Genomic DNA, 22,080 nt, shown 5'->3' on the forward strand with positions numbered 1-22,080 from the left:
ATTTTGTCGTTCTTTTTTGTTTTCAGAGGTATCGACTGAATAAAAGCGACGTGGCAGAAATCAGCCTCTAAAGGTTTGTTGTAGAAAATACTTGTCATCGTAATGGCGTGAAAGTTTAAACATGAAAAGCATCAAACAAACACGGAGCGTATATATTGATAGGAGATGAATCGAGTATTTACCCTTACTGTAGTAAATTCAATCTTATGCAAAAACCACGGACTCTAGATGAGACGGATATGAAACGGGACCGTATCGGTAAATATCTTGTCGTAACTTAGTCACATGACCGGTAGCTATCGATAAGCGTATATCGAAGCGCCGAGGTTATACATTTTGATGTACCCACTAACGTCATTTTTCAATAATACTTGCATTCATAGGATGAATCTTCTGACAAAGTTTCATGAAGATCGAACAATAAATTTGGCCTCTAGAGTGTTAACAAGGTTTTAAAAAAGCAATATATAGCCATTTAATGAAAAATGCCCCGCTCCCTGGTGGCAATGCTGTTTTAAGCAACCAGGACCATTTTCAAACATGTCACACAAGATATTATTGGAAGCAAATCTTCTGACCATGTTTCATGATGATTGGACAATAAATGTGGCATCTAGAGTGTTAACAAGGTTTTACTATAGCTATATAAGGAAAAATGCCCCGCCCCCTTCGTGGCCATGTTGTTCAACCAACCAGAACCATTTTCAAACTCATCCAAGATATCATTGGGACTAATCTTCTGACCAAGTTTCATAAATATCGGACAATAAATGTGACCTCGAGAATGTTAACAAGGTTTTACTAAAGCCATATGTAGCCATATAAGAAAAAATGCCCTGCCCCTGGTGGCCATGTTTAAAAAAAGAACGGAACCATTTTGGATTTTGTACAAGATATCATTGAATTAAATCTTCAGACCAAGTTTTACCATGATTGGAAAATAAATGTGGCTTCAAGAGTGTTAACAAGGTTTTACTATAGCCATATAATGAAAAATGCCCCGCCCCTGATGACAATGTTTTTCAACCAACTGGCATCATTTCCGATTAGATTCAGATTATTAAAAAGGACATAATTTCTATTATTAATGCTTATAAACAACTTATTAACGACTGATCATATTACATCCTTCATCTATTTCTATACATTTTTTTTTTGGGGGGGGGGGGGGCGCGAGTTGACTTCAAAAAGTGCGAGTTGACCAGAAATGCCGTGTGAGTTGACCGAAAAACATGCGAGTTGACTACCGTGCGTGTTGACTAAGGTACGAGTTGACCGGCATCCCAGACGATTGATTATGAATTACTTTAACTCAACGAAAACAATAGCATAAAACGGATCTTTACACGTTTTGGTAAATTGACAAAATTGAAAAAAGTAGTTTCAGATTCGCACATTTTCGTTTTAGTTATGATATTTGTAAGGAAACAGTATTACTGAACATTTACCATAGTCTAATATAGCCATTATATGCATCTTTTGACGATTTAAAAACCTAAAAATTATAAACAGCGTTGCAACGCGAAACGATTGAATTATTTGGAGAGTTCTGTTGTTGTCGTTTAATTTTGTGAAACTACGAAGATTGCTTATATAAGGTATAAAATACGATCGCCATGTGTACTTGGCAGGACAGCCGAGCGTGCTAATGCGTTTTTACTCCAGGATTCCGGGGGTTACTGGTGCTAGCCCCACTCCGGGCTACCTTTTTTTTCCTTTTTTTAATTTTATTCTTGATTTTTTACTGGAGCGTTTAAGATCCAATGTTTACATTTATCAATATAAAGCATTTAATGACTAACTTCAAAACATGCCAAAATCTGTGAAAAGGCCCCTTTAAGGGTAATAATTGCTGGTTCCCCGATTTTTTTAGTTAATTGTACTCAAAAGTTTAATTTTAATGTTTGATATTGTAAATGGTCTTACTGTTATTTCAAGTCTATTTTGGGTGGGATTGTAGGTAGTAAATAAACCTATTTGCAAAACTGTTTTGAGGGAGGTGTGCACACAATTATTATAAAGTGTATTGAAAGAACCAATGGTGTGCTTTTTAAATAACAAAACGTGCAAAGAGAAGTGTCAATCAATTTCAAGCGCCCTTATTAATACGTCCAGATCTATCAACAACAAAAAATGTTAAAAGATTGGATCTGTAAATTTGTTTTTGTTTGTCATTGTGATCGTCTTAGTGGCGGTGGTAGTTGTGATTTAGAAGTGTTTATTTTTTATTCCTTTTTTTCCAGTTGTGATTTAGAAATGTTTATTTTTTCAGTAGTAATTTAGAAATGGTTATTGTGTTTGCCTTGTTTTAATATTTGTAATGTTTATTATTATGTTTTTCATTGTTTTGCATTGTTTTATTATATTTCTGACATTTATGTTTTTTTGTGGTTTTTTTTCCTAAGTTTTTCAAAGTTTTACAAATGTTAAACATTTATATATGCATCTTAATTGTTTTACATGTTTTATGGTCCTTTCAGTTTTTTTGTTTTAATAAAGTGTTGGAAGGAAAACGCTTTTTCATCAGTTGTACGTATATAGACTGGGGTCGGACTATATTGTGTTGAATTCATATCATTACTGTTAGAGCTATGTTGAAGTCAAGCATTAAATTCACGTATTAACTAATTACTACTGATATGAAGATTAAGCCAAGTAATGAATTTGGCAAATTAAGTATTTTCTGTCAAGTTAGCTTTTCACTATAAAGGTCTTGTGGTGATGTTATCAGAAAGTAAATCCTTCTAACTACTTCTAATTGAATTTATCACCTTAAAATTAAAAACAGAAATAATAACTAAATGTGTAACAAATCTAATCGGTCTTCCGAGCTTTTATCTTAAAAAACCAGCAACTATATCTAAATTAAAGGTTTGACCTTTGTTTATAATTGGATATGTCTGTGGGAATCCAGACACCCCTGTCAATTGCTATTTTGATAACCTCAAAACATGGCTACAAATGTGTGTTAGACAACTGGTCTCTTCCGCTTCAATGGATTGTTTTTTTTAAGATAATATGCTCTAATGAACCCCGCTTATCTTTTGTTCTCAAAATTAACTACAAATTACATCCAATGATTGTAACGCTTAAGTATGAAAATACGTCAGGTACAATTCAATGCTATTTCAGAGCGGGGGTTAATATTTATTTCGAAATAAAAACATAAAATGCTTTCATGCTTAAACTCCTATTTACAAACACCATTATATCATAGCTATTTTAATCAACAAAACAACTCATGAAGCTTATTTATTAAAAGACGCGTGCTTATTTCAATAACTCCTATCTAATTTATACCAGCGGACTGGCTCGAAAATGCTACGTAAAATTGATGTACATTAAATGAAAAATGCGGTCGATCAAACTGTCGAAGTGCTCGCTCATCATATATTAAACCAATGGAAGTCGTACCGTCAATATAGCGGCAATAAATCGAACCGCCAAAAGGCTTGCTCATGAGAAGTTAAACCGGCGGTAGTGAAACCGTCAAGATGGCGAATCCATCAAACCGCCAAAATGCTCGCTTATCATATATCAAACCGATGGAAAAGAAACCGTGAAGATGGCGGTTCCATCGAGTCGCCAACATGCTTGCTCATCATATATCAAACCGCCAAAACCCGACGGTAGTAACACCGTCAAGATGGCCGCAAAACCTATCAACTAATCAGTAGGCCGATCTCACCCCATTACAACCAATCAGAAGGCCTGAATCGGCCTGGACTGCCAAAACCGCATCACAAAATGGCGCTGAAACTCCTAGTTTTTCCCTACTACCGGCCATTTAATTTCCTTTGCCATGAAACATATCAAGAGGCTCCGCTATATACGCTTGTCTCATCATAATATTAACACCCTTTCTGTGTTTTAAGAGCTGAAATCGTTAATTTATTAAGCTTCATTAATATTTAGCTTTATTGATATGTTTCGTGAACAAAATGTTTCAATATATTCCATGACAAATATAATAATCATGGCAAAAGAAATTTAATGGATGGTATCTATACAAATTCATAATCGCCAAGACCGCAGTATCAGTTCGGTGCATTACTACTTTCTTCCGCCTTCATTCCTTACTTACTTTCCTTTTTAAACATTTTTTTTTCTATCGTATACAGAATTCTATTCTCCTACGCAAGGTATAATTTTTTAAACTGAAATGCAAATATAAACGCTACAAATCGGTATAAAGTACGAACATGTCAACCGTAAATCTAGATTCTAAAACTCCAAAACGGTATGATATTTGCAAAAGTTAAGGTTATTACTCAACGGGCTGCCCAAATCAGAAGCAAAACATAATATTTATTTATATATCTGAAAACTGCGTAATGTAGGCTTTCTAATGATATATACTTTGTCAAAATCGGTCGAGAAATGAAAGTATAATTTAAAAACGGACGTGAGTGGGTACATCCAAATGTATAACTTCGGCGCTTCGATGAACGCTAATTATAAAAGATCGATAGTTACGGTCACGTGACTCAGTTTCGACAAGATATTTGCCGATACGGTCCCGTTTCTTATCCGTGTCATCTAGATTCCGTGAAACAAATAAGAACCATATTGTAAATCCAGTATTCAAAACACTATTTGAAACCAGGGTTACTGTGTAGTTTTGTTTACTTGAGATTACTAAAATATGAAATTGCCCTCGAGTCTGAACCTATAAAAGTGTTTGTATAGGTCCCTGCTTCGAGTGAGTGATTGAAAGATGACTTTGGTTGTTGTTATGCATGCACATTCTCCTAGCAGAGTTGTCGTTCGTGCCTCAACATACATGTAATGAACCGCAGTGTACGAGAGTGATGCATGCAATGGATGAGTTAGTTGTTTTTAACCTAGAATGACGTCATTGACATACAGGAAGTGCATTTCTAGCCATATTTTGACAGCTGAGACAATTGCTTTGTTTCGATTGTGGTACTTGATGACCATATGTAACATGGGTGACGCTGGAATCCGTAATGAATTTTAGTATAATTGTAACTGGAAACAGAAGGTATTGAACAGGACCATGGTAGATTAAAAAGAGATCTTAAAACAGAATTGATTGGTATTGTAATTTGCATTCGATGCTGGAATGATGTTCAGATGTTCAATTCAATAATTGGCCATTTCATTTTTAGTCTTTCTGCCATTAGTACAAAGTTTTTTCAGCTATTTTCTGATGATTTAAATACTGTTGCCTTTGTTAATGCACAGTTTGTGTGTTTTATAATAATAATAATAATAATAAATAAAAAAATACTAGAATCCGGGTCCGTTTGCCCTAATTTCAGTTCGCCCTTATTCCTATTCGCCCTGGGTCCGTTCGCCCTTAATTTTATTATCAAAGCAGGGAAGCAATAAATATAACGAAATGTGTTAACTTTTTAACATTTTATTATTACCTTCACCATTTATTGAGTATATAAATATATATCTATACATGCATGCATATAACTATTACACAGATGTACATGAAACAAATCCAGGGTTTTCCACAGGCCATTTAACAATCCCTCGCCAGGGCGCTTGAAATTCGAAATCAGAGTCCCTGGGGCGCTTGAAATTTTCCGATCAGTGTATTTTTCAGTAAAAGAAAGTGGAGGTTGACAAAAAAATCAAGGTTTATCTATCAGTGTATCAATATTCCCTGTTTTAAAAGAGCGCTCGGTGTCTACTTTCACAAGTAATCGCCATTAGCACCACATGGGGTTATGGATAATCCACTGATAAGACGCGCGTATCGATTTTTCTAGCCACATTACAGTCATTTTAATGCTGACAAGGATGTATCAAGTAACTTTCCAGTCCTCAAACTGTGCTGTTCATCGTCCAATCGTTACGCGAATGCTTATGAGGGCGGGGTTAACTATCGACCATTATTTTTTATTGACGTTGGGCACGAAAAAGAGTTTATCGCAGCTTGATTAGCAAGAATTTGTACCACTTACGTAATATAAAACCGGTAACTAGTACAGTACAGTTCATTAAAGACGGTTTCGGGCATCATCATCATACCTTTTTACTGTAAACAAGTGTTACCTATGACTCATAATTAATACGAGAAATTAATTGCAAGTGGTAAACAATTAATTACTTATAGCGAGTAAGTTGTGCAAAAAACTCCCGGTTACAATTATGCGATAACAATTTAATTCCAGTACATGTATATTTCATCATGTCCATTTATAAAACTGATTCACCTCGTTTTTCTGACATTTATTCGACATGTTATGGGCTTGGACAAATTTTCGTTGAATTAATTACGCACACTTCTAAATGTTTCGTCTGATTATCAATACTTAGAAGACTGATGATGGCAACCGGCCGTAATCCTCATGGACAACGTGAATTTCATGCATAATTCTGTCAAAACATTTATTCGACTCGTAAAGTGTTTAAACAAATTATCGTTGAATTCATAACGCAACTATTAATATTTGTTGAAATCTAAAATGGGAATAATTAAATGTGTAATCCGAAACCCATTCCTGTAAGTCGATGTTAATGCGTTTTTAATCCGAAACATACTTCCAAAAGTAAATGTTACCGCAACGTTAAAATATTCTTGCTTCAAATTAGCTGTGCAAATTTATCTTGTGTCGAATCTTTTTCTCAATTAAAAAGAGCGCGAAAATTATGCAGCATGTACAATGTTGCGTCCTTTCAGGGACCTACACAAACATAAAGGTCCCTGGTCATTTGCATAGAAAGCCATGCGTATATTGAGCGTTTTAACAAGCACACAACACGTCAGGGCATTGACGCATGTTCAGAGGCAATATTGTATCAAATCTATAAATAGTCACTTAAAATTTATTTGATACTGTAGGGAACATGGCAAGGTTTGTGTTAAAGAAATAATTAAGAGCTTTTATCGTAAATATTTACCAGAAAGTGATTTATAAAAACGGAATAAACGGGATTATCGGGTAATAAATAGAAACTTGAAAAATAGTAAGTATACAGTAATAGAGTCGGGTTGAAACGGATGTTTTGGGGAATCGTTCGAGTCGGGATTTTACTTTCTGTGCGGGAAAGTTTTAAAACGAACAATATAAAAATTATATATATTTTTAAATGACTGGGGGATTTTCTTGAAGAGTCATAGTGCACCAAATGACGTCTTTTGACGCTGTTTTTCTTTGAGTTATAACGCACCACAGACCGTGAATTGACACGTTAAATAAAAAAAATCAAAGTGGGGAGGGGACACCCCGCCCGAATCACCCCTATCAGCCCCTGACAAAAATCCTGTGGAAAGCACTGAAATCAATACAGAATATATATATATATATATAGTCTAATACAATGAACACATTACACCTTTACATTAATCAATCAGGGCTTGACACTAACTTTTTTTACCTACTGACCCAAAGGACCACCAGCTTTCAGAAATTACTGGTCCTCCAAGATTTCAAGTGGTCCGACAATTTCCAGGGGTTTTTCAGCACTGTCTGCACCTCCGGACAACGGAGGCACTCCCAAAGCAAACGGACCCGATCCCAAACCGAAATTATAAAAAAAATCCCAATTTCCAAAAAAAAAAAAAAAAAAAATTTTTTTTTTTTTTTTTTTTTAAGAATGAAGTGTCTTATAACTTGTGTGACTAACCAGTGCTTGTTTTGGTCAAAAATATTTGCTATAAGGTTTTGACTGTTCAGTTCTTATCACAGAGTGTAACTGTAACTGAAAAACAAAACTGCAGTACTTGAATTAACGATGAACATGCCCAATATTGCGTCTGTTTACATAAAGAAGACAAATTAACCAAATAAAAACAAATTTATTTGTTAAACCACTGAATTATTTAAGCATGATTAATTCACAATTTTTTCCCAAATGAGCCGTTTCATCGAAGCAAAAATTCCCAAAATGACCAATTTTGTCGATAAAAAATTCTTGGCCAGACTCCTTTTCCCAAAATAGGCAGAAAAACCCCTGATTTCTCTGTTATTTTACTTAAATTTCAACTTACTTTCCGGACTATCCACAATGTATAGTGCATTTATAAAACGAAAACTATACTATCTACTAAACTTTCTCAATATCCATTTCATATTTTCATTGTACCTCAAGCTTCTCTGCATTAGTGTTAGGTTTTTAGGCGTAGGTTCAACCACCTCCGGAATGCAATTCCACATCTCGAAAACTTGTAATCTTGAAAATGCGCACGTTTACTCTCCCGCAATATCAAAACATTATTCTGCACCCTCCAGTATAAATTATTACGGTAAACAAAGTATTTTCTGATGGTATTAAAATTCAATAAAATGCTGATTATTGCTGCTTTTTCAAAATAATAAATACCATTTTGTTCATTTCCCGATCCGAACAATAAGAATTTTATGTTAATTTGTGTATCGATCACAGCGAAGTCCGGAGACATTTTCTGGAGACATTTTCGGATCGCAAATCGATTTTTTGATGCGACAACAGGTTTTTGTCATCTGGGCATCTAGAACAATTGAAATTTCCAATATGTTGCTATTTTTGTCCCGGTCTCGAGTCGGCCCATAAAATAATGATGAAATTAACGGTTTATTATTAACATATAAAGTTGTTTTATTGATGAAAACGGCTTTTCACCAGTATTTCACAATAAGCTGGCCAGGATTTTCAACTGGTCAGACGGATCAACCAAATTTCTAGTTTCACTGGTCCTCCCTATTTTTTACTGACCCCGGGTCAACGGACCACCGTTAGTGTCGAGCCCTGTCAATACATGCATATAAATCATACAAATATACACATGATACAAATACAGTGTTGCTTGACACCAGCAATCGGCCGCCTCGCTTACTGCCGTTCTCTAGCATAGTGAAAGTTATCGGAACATCTTCTATCACTGTGTCCGGTAATTCAGGCTCCGCTAGTGCTCTAAAAAAGAACATATATTTCAAGCAAATGAGCAAAAATAAATTGATTTAAAATAAGGTACTCTTATAATACTGTAAAGAAACACTAGTGATAAATTCAAAAGGTAATTTAAACTAATTATTATCGCATTGAGGTTAATCTAAATACAGTAAAAAGCTAATCCAGAATTAATTTTTATTAACGCATTTCATCAAATATAATTTCTGTAATTTTTTTTTCTAAATGTATACGAACGTCTCTGTCGAATTCATTATCACGTCGCAGTTGCGTTGCGTGATATTGAATGTCCCATCCACTGGTTTGAGATCAGCAGCGATAGATGATACATCTGTAGCAGCAGCGTTAGATGATACATCTGTAGCAGCAGCGTTAGATGATATATCTGTAGCAGCAGCAATAGATGATACATCTGTAGCAGCAGCGTTAGATGATACATCTGTAGCAGCAGCACTAGATGATACATCTGTAGCAGGCAGCAGCGTTAGATGATACATCTGTAGCAGCAGCAATAGATGATACATCTGTAGCAGCAGCGTTAGATGATACATCTTTAGCAGCAGCGATAGATGATACATCCGCAGCAGCAGCGTTAGATGATACATCTGTAGCAGCAGCGATAGATGATACATCTGTAGCAGCAGTGTTAGATGATACATCTGTAGCAGCAGCGTTAGATGATACATCTGTAGCAGCAGCGATAGATGATACATCTGTAGCAGTAGCGATAGATGATACATCTGTAGCAGCAGCGTTAGATGATACATCTGTAGCAGCAGCGATAGATGATACATCTGTAGCAGCAGCGTTAGATGATACATCTGTAGCAGCAGCAATAGATGATACATCTGTAGCAGCAGCGTAAGATGATACATCTGTAGCAGCAGCGATAGATGATATATCTGTAGCAGCAGCAATAGATGATACATCTGTAGCAGCAGCGATAGATGCTACATCTGTAGCAGCAGCGATAGATGATACATCTGTAGCAGCAGCGATAGATGATACATCTGTAGCAGCAGCAATAGATGATACATCTGTAGCAGCAGCAATAGATGATACATCTGTAGCAGCAGCGATAGATGATATATCTGTAGATGTCGAGTTGTCCATTGACTGTTGGTCAGTGCTAGTGATATCTCCTTCATCCGCATTGGTGTCGGTGATTTCTGGCCAGTTTCTTTCCTATACTGCCTGCATATGAAATGCAACACAGCATCTCCTCGTTGGGCCTGACGATAAGCTTCATTCGAGATTCCTAATTTCTATAGAAGTCTATTAATTCAAGAACCCTAATTCAAATTATGAAACAAATAAATACTACCAAAAACAGATACCGAAAAGAGCATAGCAAATTAAATGGGTGGCATAATTGATCACTTTAATATATAAGTTTCTAAAGTCGGCAATATTTGATTAACATAGTTCTTATTTTTATATATTTTTATATAGATATTTGCATTTTTTTATCCCCCACCATAGGTGGAGGGATATTGTTTTGGTGTTGTCCATCCGTCTTTCCGTCCGTCGGTGGGGAGCCATATCTTGGAAGTGCTTTGGGGGATTTCATTGAAACTTGGTATGAGTATACATATGGATAAAAGTATGATGCACACCAAATGGCAATGTACACCATCTGTTAATAACGGAGTTATGGCGGCCCTTTGTATCTTGAAAAAATGCTTTTTTTCTGTGTCTGGAGCCATATCTTGGAAGTGCTTTGGCTGATTTCATTGAAACTTGGTATGAATTATATATATATGGATAAGGGGATGATGCACGCCAAATGGCATTGTACACCATCTGTTAATAACGGAGTTATGGCCCTTTGTATCTTGAAAAAATGCTTTTTGAGTGTCAAATATAACACTTTTGTGTCCAGAAGCATGGCGGGGGATATCAATTCAATGAATTTGCTTGTTAGAAATAATTTCACATGATTTGTTTTTGTACAGAACGTTACTATTAAATAAACAAAATATGCAACCTATGAATTCTTTTTTTGTTCGTCAGTCGCTGTCTTAACACCTTCAATTGTTTGTATAACAATAGGCTTGCATTATGTTTTTTGCAAATTGCATGAAATGCACGCATTATCCATTTTTGGAATAATAGAACCAGATATTTGAGCTCCATTTTATATTCTGGGATAATTCACAGTTTGGTTATACCGAAAATATCACACAAAAAAGTGTTACAGAAACCTAAAAGACGGCGCTCTTTAACTGGTGAGCTTGTTTGTAACAAAGGCCAGTAATTTTCACTAATTGCTTATTATATTACTTAATTACGGTACACAGTTGCTTACATGTGTGAAAAATCAACTGTTTATACCCCAATATGCAACTGATAGTATAGGGCGAACGAACCCAGGGCGAATGTGTAACTAGGGCGAACGGACCCGATACCAAAATACTTTTGCGAAATGTATGGTAGGTTCTTGTCGAGTGGTGGGTTCTTTAAGAGTCGTGGGTATGGAGATTGCGTACAATCCCTTAATAGAACGTTTGCATATGATGAAGTTCGTAACTGAAAATGTTTTGACACTGTCACCATTGTTTTGCTGATCAAAAATGAGACAAAACAGGTCAATGTATTGTAACTCATCAAATATTTCTTCTTTTATGTTTTGTTCATATAGTGTTCTTAAGTAACACAAAATTGTTTATTTATGAGTACTTTTCATACTACATCGTTTTTGGAATTTTTTCACATTTAATTAACCTCCCCTTTAATGTTAGTTTTACAGCTATTTATGGTATGCATATCTTGAAATTAGAATAGCCAATCAGAATGCACGGCTCAACAAGAAACCTATTTTCAAGACGGGGGTTTGACACCATCAACACAATCATATATTGAGTATTATTACAGACGGTAAACATTTGAAAAAAATTTGAACAAATATAAAGATCAAAGGTTAATAATTATGTTTATATTCATAGTCATTTATTTATAAAATATTTGTGCTGTTACAACTTAATGAAAATTAACCACGACTCAACAAACATATAGCATATGACCATGTTCACATTTAATCGACAGTCATCAGGTAAGGCATGAAAAAATCAGATGTAGGACTAAAGCTCAGCTCACCAGTCTGTCGCATGTGATGGAGATTTGAGCGTTTGTATGGTTATCATAAAAATCAATTTGTTTATTAAATGACCATTGCAGGCTGTTAAAGAACATAGCTGGCTGGCCCCTAGGCTTAAGGGCTGAAACTAGGGAAGATAGGGATTCAGCTAAAACATGATGGCCAGGGGAGGGCATTCCATTTTTATTCCCCACACATTGTTTTTAGCTCACCTGAGCACAACGTGCTCATGGTGAGCTTTTGTGATCGCATTTTGTCCGTTGTCCGTTGTGCGACGTTAACATTTGCCTTGTTCACTCTCTAGAGGCCACATTTATTGTCCAATCTTCATGAAATTTAGTCAGAAGATTGGTCTCAATGATATCTTGGATGAGTTCGAAAATGGTTACGTTTGCTTGAAAAACATGGCTGCCAAGGGGCGGGGCATTTTTCCTTTTATGGCTATAGCAAAATCTTGTTAATACTCTAGAGGCCACATTTGTTGTCCCATCTTCATGAAACTTGGTCAGAAGCTTTGCCCCAATAAAAATCTTGGCCGAGTTCGAAACTGGGTTGTGCCGGGTCAAAAACTAGGTCACTAGGTCAAAAAAAAGAAAAACCTTGTAAAACACTATTGAAGTCAGATTTTATGTTCAATCTTCATGTTACTTTGTCAAAATGTTTGTCTTAATGATAGCTTGATTGAGTTCAAAAGTGGTTCCGGTCTGTTGAAAAACATGGCCGCCAGTGGGTGGGGCAGTTTTCCTTATTTGGCTATAGAGAAACCTTGTAAACACTAGAAGTCACAATTTTTGCCCAATCATCATGAAAGGTGGTCAAAACATTAATTTAATTAATATCTCAGACGAGTTCGAAAATGGTCCAAATCGGTGAAAAAACATGGCCGCCAGTGGGCGGGGCATTTTTCTTAATATGTATATAAGTGGCAGTTTTCCCTATTTGGCTATAGAGAAACCTTGTAAACACTCTAGAAGTCACAATGTTTGCCCAATCATCATGATAGTTGGTCAAAGCATTGCTTTTATTGATATCTTGGACGAGTTCGACATTGGTTTGGATCGGTGAAAAATCATGGCCGCCAGTGGGCGGGGCATTTTTCTCTATATGTATATAGTGAAAACGTTAACACTCTAGAAGTCACATTTTTGGCCCAATTTTCATGGAATTTGGTCAGAACATTTGTTTCTTTGATACAAGAGTTGAGTTAAAAAATGGTTACGGTCAAACCTTGTGATCGAACACTATGGAAGTCACATTTTTATGCACATTTCGAAGAAGAGGGGGTATATTGTTTTGCTCATGTCAGTCCGTATGTCGGTCCACCAGATGGTTTCCGAATGATAAGTCAAGAACGCTTAGGCCTAGGATCATGAAACTTCATAGGTACATTGATCATGACTCGCAGATGACCTCTATTGATTTTGAGGTCACTAGGTCAAAGGTCAAGGTCACAGTGACCGGAAATAGTAAAATGGTTTCCGGATGATAACTCAAGAACGCTTACGCCTAGGATCATGAAACTTCATAGGTGCATTGATCATGACTTGCAGATGACCCCTATTGATTTTGAGGTCACTAGGTCAAAGGTCAAGGTCACAGTGACCCGAAATAGTAAAATGGTTTAGATGATAACTCAAGAACACTTATGCCTAGGATCATGAAACTTCATAGGTACATTGATCATGACTCACAGATGACCCCTATTGATTTTCATGTCACTAGATCAAAGGTCAAGGTGACCCGAAACAGTAAAATGGTTTCAGAATGAAAGCTCAAGAATGCTTATGCCTAAGATCATGAAAGTTCAAAGGTACATTGATCAGGTCTTGCAGATGACCCCTATTGATTTTCAGGTCACTAGGTCAAAGGTCAAGGTGACCAGAAATAATAAAATGGTTTCTGGATGATAACTCAAGAACGCTTATGCTTAGGATCATAAAACTTAATAGGTACATTGATCATGACTTGCAGATGACCCCTATTGATTTTCAGGTCACTAGGTCAAAGGTCAAGGTCACGGTGACTCAACTTAGAAAAATGGTTTCCGGATGATAACTCAAGAACGCTTGCGCCTAGGATCATGAAACTTCATAGGTACATTGAGAGACCCAAAATAGTAAAATGGTTTTACTCAAGAACGCTTATGCCTTGGATGATGAAACTTCATAGGTACATTGATCATGACTCACAGATGACCCCTATTGATTTTCAGGTCACTAGGTCAAAGGTCAAGGTCACGGTGTTTCAACTTAGAAAAATGGTTTCCAGATGATAACTCAAGAAGGCCTATGCCTAGGATCATGAAACTTTTAGGTACATTGATCATGACTTGCAGATGACCCGTATTGACTTTCAGGTCACTAGGTCAAGGTCACGGTTACTTGACACAGTAAAATGGTTTTTGGATGATAACTCAAGAAAGCTTACGCCTAGGATCATGAAAAATATAATGGTCAAGTTGAAAGAATTTTCTTATTAAATCAATCAAAAATGGAATTTATCATGTAGATGTTTTGAACATCTTATAACTTTGTTATCCGTGCATTATAATCATTGCATCTTTTTTTAAGATGTTTGTGGTTTAAAGTTTTTTTTGTTTTGGTAATAAAACACAAAGCACTTAATTTACAATTTCCAGACAGACTAACAGTGGGCTGACCTTGAAAAGATGCAAGATGGAATGTAATTCATTTGTTTGTTTTGTTATTTAAAATCTTAACATGTCAACTATGAAAACACTATACAATTATTATTCTGTTATCAGACTAGGACACTACAGTTCATATGTGCTCTAAAATGTACAAGTACACAAGAACAAACACACACAACTCAATTTGATATTAACCCATTGATGCCTAACATTGATTATGAGAGAGAGGAAGGAATGAGTCATGCTGAAGGATACACACATTGATTGTTTATGAAGTTAATGTATGGGATCAGGAATAACATTTTGCTGTAATTTGTTGGTGTGTGAGCTCTGGTCAACAGGCTGTGTTTAAAGAAGACATTAACAATTGATATATGTTACTGCTGATAAAGGGTTCTAAAATATATAGAGCTACATGTACCAAATTTAGGTTTGGAATGTAAATTGCTAACTGTTGGCTACATTGATCATGACTCTCCAATGGCCCCTATTGATCTTCTCGTCACTAGGTCAAAGGTGACAGTCACAGTGATTCAAAAATCAAAAATTGGTTTTCAAATGATAACTCAAAACACTTTCACCTAGGATAAAGACTTCATAGGTACATTGATCATGATTATAAAAATACCCCTTTTGAATTTCAAATCACTACATCAAAGATCAACATCACAGTGACTCAAAACAATAAAATGGTTTATTGATATATACTGACAATGCTTACCTCTAGATTCATGATCTTCATAGTTACATTGATCATGACTGGCAGATGACCAACATAATGTTCAAGTCACTAGGTCAAACGTGTCCAGATGACAACTCAAGAAACCAAGGTCAAAAGTCAAAGTCACAATGACTAATATATAAATATTCATATTCACACAATGGCTGCCATTACAACTGACAGCCCATTATGCAGGCATGCATGTTTTACAAACAGCCCAATACATTTGGTAAAAATTCAATGAACACACTCTTCTCAGGTGAGCGAACTTGGGCCATCTTGGCCCTCTTGTTTAAGAAAATGGTTGCCCTGTCCATTTTCAGGCCTCCTTGCCATTTGAAGTCTGTCTAAATCTATACCATTGTATTTGTGTTTTTTTTAATTCATAAGTTTTTTAAGATCCAATGTTTTGGGAGGACTGCGGAAAAAAGCCTTGCTTTTGTAAATTAGGCATCAAACATGTGTTACAGCTTGCATCATATTCATACCCCAGACACTTGCTCACCTAAGAAAAAATTGCTCGATTCACATGGTTCTTTATTGTACAATTGATAAGGTTTTAAAATTGAAATATTTTATTGAAATAAACTTTAAATATCACATGACAATACCTGTATGTTGGATAACTTAAACGTACATCTTATATTTAGTTTCAGCTAATCATTAAATAAATTGTAAGCATGGTACACGTGCTTTGTTAAGATATCGAATTTCCTGTTCTTCAGGTGTGTAGCTTTGATTGGCATGTGGTTGTCCATAGATGGGGGCGTGTCAGACATGTTGTAAGGCCAAGGACGTGGCTAGATCTTCACAGTATGTGGGCGCAAACAACTCAGGCCCGCCTCTGAAAGCCACTGCTGAGCACTCTTTGTCCTATAATAGATCATCTAGTCACTCACATTCTTCTGAGCAGGGGTCCCTCACTGCCAGAAACATTGTAATAACTGATAAGAAGATGTTTAACCCATACAACAAACTACCCCCTATAAAGAAGCCTAGTAACGGTGAGAACAAAAGAACATCTTTCATTTCTAGGGAATTTTCAGAGAGCAAAGCAAATGCCCTGTTTGACTGTTATAAGGATCCAGACAGTGACTGCATCTTAGCTGAGGGGGTTGAGAAGTTCTGTGAAGATTTGGAGGTCCGTCCTGATGAATTTATCGTGCTGTTAATAGCCTGGAAGCTAAATGCAGAGACAATGTGCATGTTCACCAGGGAACAGTTTGTGAGCGGATTGCAGAGTATGCGTGTGGACTCGATCAAAGGAATTCAGTCAAAATTTCCAGACTTGATCGCAGAAATCCAAAATAAGGAGACATTTAAGGAGATGTACAAATGGACTTACAAATTCGGCCTTGACCTAGAGTCAGGCCAAAGGACGTTACCGGTTGAGATGGCAATGAGCCTATGGAAACTGGTCTTTTCGCAGCAAGAACCAAAGATCTTACCACGCTGGCTGAACTTCTTGCAGAAGCACCAGAGTATACGTGGAATCTCAAAAGACACGTGGGACATGTTCTTGAACTTTGTTGAACAGGTGAGTGAAGATCTTAGCTGCTATGACGACACGGAGGCGTGGCCAAGTTTGCTGGATGACTTTGTAGAGTATGAGAACGACTGTCAGAATCAGAACATTGAAACTGACCTTCATTTTTCCCAGTGATCTTGTAGTAGTTTTCATTCTTCAATTTAATTATAAATCTTCATGGTTACATTGTTTTTGTGAGTACATGTACTTCATCTTGTTTGTCCATGAACCACCGTACAAGAATTTTTTCAGTAAAGTTGTTGTTATTGCTGTTGTTGTAATCTTTTGAGGGATGTGTTTTTATTGTACATTTTAAAATCTTATCTACATTTTAATATGTTGTTGATTTCTCTCCTGATCTGTAATTGCATGCACTTTTAGATGGATATTATTTCAGTAATAAGATATTCGCAAATTTCTTTTTTTTTGTATCATGTACATGTGATACTTACTAAGATTTGAATTTTTTGTTAGCATATGCTAATAGAACTGCTTTTTATTTCCAAATAACAATTATCTATGAAGATTTGGTATACATAAAAATTAATAAAAAAAAACACATTTTTTTTAAATATCTTGAGAATGGACAGCCTAAATGTTTGCAAGCATCTGTGGTCTGCCATATAAAGTTATGTGATTTAAAATGTTATTGTTAAATTACCATTAACCTAAAAGGTTTACTATGTATTGTTCATGTTCAAATTGTACATGCTTCAAAATCTATATTCAGTTATTTTGGTTTTTATGTAGGAATTGATAAAATCAATCATGTAATCATAAGTTGTACAAGTATTGGAAGGATTATTTGTAATTTTTAGTGAAATGTAGGGTTTACTTACATGTAGTTCTGAATCTGTGCAACATACATGTTTTCTGGTTAACATGTGAATTGACAGCCTCGTTTTTATTGATGGTTGTTAATGAAAAAAGGTTTGGCCTGAAGGTCTTATTTTAAAAACAAAAGCGTTTATATTCATGTGATGCAAAACCACTTTTTTCTGCTCTTTATTAACTTTTTTGTTTTCCACAGTATATGTGTTTCATTAACTTTACAATACAATTATAGTTCATTTACAATGCCATTCTATTTAAACTAGGTTGTTCTAGCATTGTCGATATGGTGTCCACCTAGCGACCAGGAAGTAACAGGTTCGATCCTCATTGTGGGAGCGTTCTGTAGATCTTTCAAGACTTGGAACGTGTTAAAATAAGCCTTAGGCTTCAGATGCAATCGAGCGTAAATAAATAGGTTTAAACTTAAATATTTAAACTATATGTACATGTATATTTTATTTGTAAAAGTGTTTTTGCTTCATTATTTTTTATCCTGTTGTACTTGTTAAAATGCTAATGATTTGGAAAACTATGAAATTAGATTAATAGAATTTTGGGCATTATAATAAATCAACACTTAGAAAGAAACTTTTGGAATTGTTAGGACAATATTAAAGATGACTACATGTGTGGTCCAGTTTATGTATTTCGCAACATTTGTCTTAACTAAATATTTAAAAGTTAGCATCGTCCAATTTTGTGCCATGCTTTCATTAGACATTGAATGAATTCTACAATTCTGATTGCAGCATTATACTATCATAATATCATCATTATACTAAAAACTCAAGGAAAACTGTACTGGGTGCAGCTAAGAGTCAGACCTTTATGGTGACATTCTTGAATAAATTTGCTATAACTCGCTATCAATCATTGTGGCTCAAACGGACAAATTTGTATCTAATCTTGTTGAAAGTTGGTCAGGATTTTTATCATAAAATTATCTAGGCCAAGTATTAATCTGGGTCAACTGTGTCAAAAAACTAGCTCACAAGGTCAAATTGTAGAAAAACTTAATAACCATTGTATAGGCCAGATTTTTTTACTTAATCTTGATGAAATTTGGTCAGAATGTTTATCTTGAAATGATCTAGAGTTTGAACTTGGGTCTCGTGTGCCCCTTAACTAGATCACCAGGTCAGATCTTAGAAAAACCTTCTTACCACTCTAGAAGCCAAAAATTGGTCTCATGGTTGAATGTTAGAAAACCAATATAATTACTCTAGAAGCTACATTTATGACTTTAAAAACATGTTCAGACTGTTTATCTTGACAATATAAAGGCACTGTTTGAATCTGGGTCAAGTAGGGTAGACAACTAGGTAACCAGATCAAATCTTCCACAATTTGTGTACCTTTGCAGTCATGTTAGTCCTCCAAGGCACAGCCCTCCTGTTTGTGTGAAGGGGAAACAGGTGGTGTGGTGGGGAGCAAAATGAAGCACTCCATTGGTTGCAGCACCCTGCTATCTCACTCTAGATTATTCCCTACATTGTATTTGTTACATATGTTTTGATCCAGAGTATGTAATGTATTACCGGTAGTCTGCAATAATGGATTACCAGTATGTTTGCTTTGAGCAAGAAGGCATTGGTATCCAGTGTTGTATTAGATTACGTGAGTGGCATCTTGTTGATATTGAAGGTATTTCCAATCGTATGTGTTTAATTATGAATTGACAGGTGAGAGTGATCCATGAGAGAGATAGTTGTGTGTGGGCTGGAATATTGAATCTCAACTATTGTCTTCATTTATAATGAATGAATGAATGATCCATTGGCTGCATTCAGAAGTACATGTTAGCATACATTTATGGTTCTTATATTTTGTAGATTTTGAGTTTTGCCAACAGTTTATTATTTTTTGCATCAAAGAATTGTATTTATTTCAATTTTAAGTTAATTACAAAGCCTTGCATGAACGATTCCACTAGACATAAATAATTTATGTAATTAAATATCATTTTGAATAAATGATTCATCCATATTGACAAAGTGTCACCAGATTGAAAGTTTGCTGTACCTTGGCTTGGAATTTATTCTCGGACACTTCAATTTCATTTTTAAGTTTCTATGTTTCATAATTATTTGGCCTACTGCACTACAACTATTGAAATGCAAAATATGTGAATAATACTACAGTGCTGTGTTTAGTAGTTATTTGTTTTTTTTATAATAGTGAAGGTTACATGTATTTTTATATTAAAATAAGAAAGACTTATAGATTTAAATGCTGTTGAACAAAGTCATAGCTATTGATTTTGTTTGAAATCAGTTTAAATCTACTTCATACAATATTTAGATGTGTAAAACACAGATATTTCTAATTGAATTGACAATCCCTAGTTTAATGGACAATCTGTCACGGATTCGTCAAAGCTGAATATGAAGTTCTTGGCTTTAAATGTATTTTACCATAATGTGTATCATCCATCACATTTCTTCTTGTTTGTAAATGCAAACTGTAAACTCGTACGTATTTATTTGCCTTGTACTAGAAATACATGTGTATACACGCACACAAACGGTGAGCAAACAGAAGTTGCAGATTTCATGTATTCTTTCTGTGCAATAATAAGCTTGATGTGATTAGTCGAAGGGAGGGGTCCCATGGTAGGAAGTATCGATACAGAGAGTTTAGATGTATATGTACGGTAATGCCCTCAAGACTGTTGTGTGGCTGAACACATTGTTACATACAATAAAAACAAGACTCCATACATGACTTTTTTATAATAAGTGTCTCATCTTTGAGATACACTGTTTGTAAGTATATGTTTTGCAAAGATATTATTAGGTTTTTATGTTCATTTCTGCTTAAATAATATTTAAATTTCATTTTACCGCCAACATTTTTGTTAACAATTACACTAACTGGTTGTTATTTATTTCCAAAATCTGTATTCATAGCCTCATGCACAAGTATTTCAATAATTTATTATAGGAAGTGATAGAGCGAAATTAATTATACAATCCATATTGTATGATTTTAACAGGCATACTCGGATTTGATAAGCGCTATATGAGACCAGCAGCATAATATGTTCATATAACAAACATGAATAATATCTAGTCCACCTTTACATATATGTGTTTACTTTTTTTAGCTGGCCACAGCCTAATGATGCAGTTAAAGATAAATGATGTATTTGTTCTATTTGTGAAGTATCAGTAGGATGTCCTAATTGTTCTCTGTGTTATATGATATTGTATTTTTAAAATGAGTCACGCTCTAAGACAACATGGCTTAATGCATGTGCTTAAAGTGTCCTCCCTTATTAGCCTGTGCAGTCCGCAGAGGCTAATCTCAATCAGTGCGGACTTATTAAACTTTTATGGATTTTTTGTGTGAAAAGAAAGTCTTCTTTATCAAAATCTTGTCAAGGCTGTAATGTCCTAGATTGGCTTGTGTGAACTGAAGACAAATCTTGGATGATACTTTACCCTTTCCCACTCAGAAGCAAAGTGAAAATGGCTTTTGAAATCATCATAAAACCAGAACACACTGGGAGTAACTTTCAGTCTGTTCAGGTTTTATGCTGTTTGCTGCTCATCAGTATCTAAGGGCTGGAAATGAAGCCTTTAAAACTTGAATATAGTAAGAAGTTTTTATTAAATTTAACTTTCTAAGTGACTACAAATGCATCAAAATACGTTTCTAAGTAGTAACGGGTAATGCACATGCATTTAGTCTGGTTTTCCCTGAGGGCTGCTCAAATTGTTTTGTATCTTGGTGTTATTAAAATTTCTTCTCATGTTTTATTGATGTGTAGAAAGTAATTATTAAGATTACTTAACTTGCTTTCAGGTATCTCTGATTCTGCAATATACATGACTATGTCTAAAACAATTTATTATACTTAGTTTTTTCCTTGTCCATTAAGCTCATACAATCTGCTCTTGATAAAATAAAATTTATCAGTTGGTCATTTTATATAATTTCTTTATCATTCTGGTCATAACATAAATACAATGTATAATACAATGAAAGCTATTAGGTTCAGAATAGTTTTATATTATACATGTAGATGAGGGAGTTTCACATAACACGTGTTTAATAATCCAGGATTGTTTTTCTCAAGTTAAGAGACGTCATGACATGTTTGGGATAAGGTTCAACTTTTGTGGATATTATTGTGTCATGTCTCCTTAAAGCTTTTATATTATGTACCTGTCATTATGTATGTGTTGCTTCTAAATACATTGGTTACCATAAATAAAATGTCAATATTAATTTTGTAGTTTCTTGAAATCTTTTCTAGATTACAGTGTGCATAGTACGTTCACTTAAACATATTCACTTCACAATTTGCCAACTTAATGGTTTACAGAATATTTGACAGGTTAGGGTTTGATAACACATGCTTGATGCCTAAGTTT

General features: G+C 35.1%; 2 protein-coding genes across 2 annotated transcripts; one reads left to right on the top strand and one right to left on the bottom strand.

Annotated features, from left to right (window-relative positions):
* The first annotated feature begins 4,856 nt into the window (after window positions 1-4,856).
* Window positions 4,857-21,934, top strand: LOC127868162 (DCN1-like protein 3). Its single transcript, XM_052409794.1, has 2 exons — window positions 4,857-5,005; window positions 16,065-21,934. The coding sequence occupies exon 2, from the start codon at window positions 16,100-16,102 to the stop codon at window positions 17,000-17,002; it is 903 nt and encodes a 300-aa protein (XP_052265754.1). The 5' UTR covers window positions 4,857-5,005; window positions 16,065-16,099; the 3' UTR covers window positions 17,003-21,934.
* LOC127869923 (uncharacterized) lies at window positions 9,325-9,984 on the bottom strand. The gene has a single exon (XM_052412581.1). The coding sequence runs from the start codon at window positions 9,982-9,984 to the stop codon at window positions 9,325-9,327; it is 660 nt and encodes a 219-aa protein (XP_052268541.1).
* Window positions 21,935-22,080: the final 146 nt, after the last annotated feature.

Source organism: Dreissena polymorpha, chromosome 2 (genome assembly GCF_020536995.1).
Source record: "Dreissena polymorpha isolate Duluth1 chromosome 2, UMN_Dpol_1.0, whole genome shotgun sequence".
Lineage (NCBI taxonomy): Eukaryota > Metazoa > Mollusca > Bivalvia > Myida > Dreissenidae > Dreissena > Dreissena polymorpha.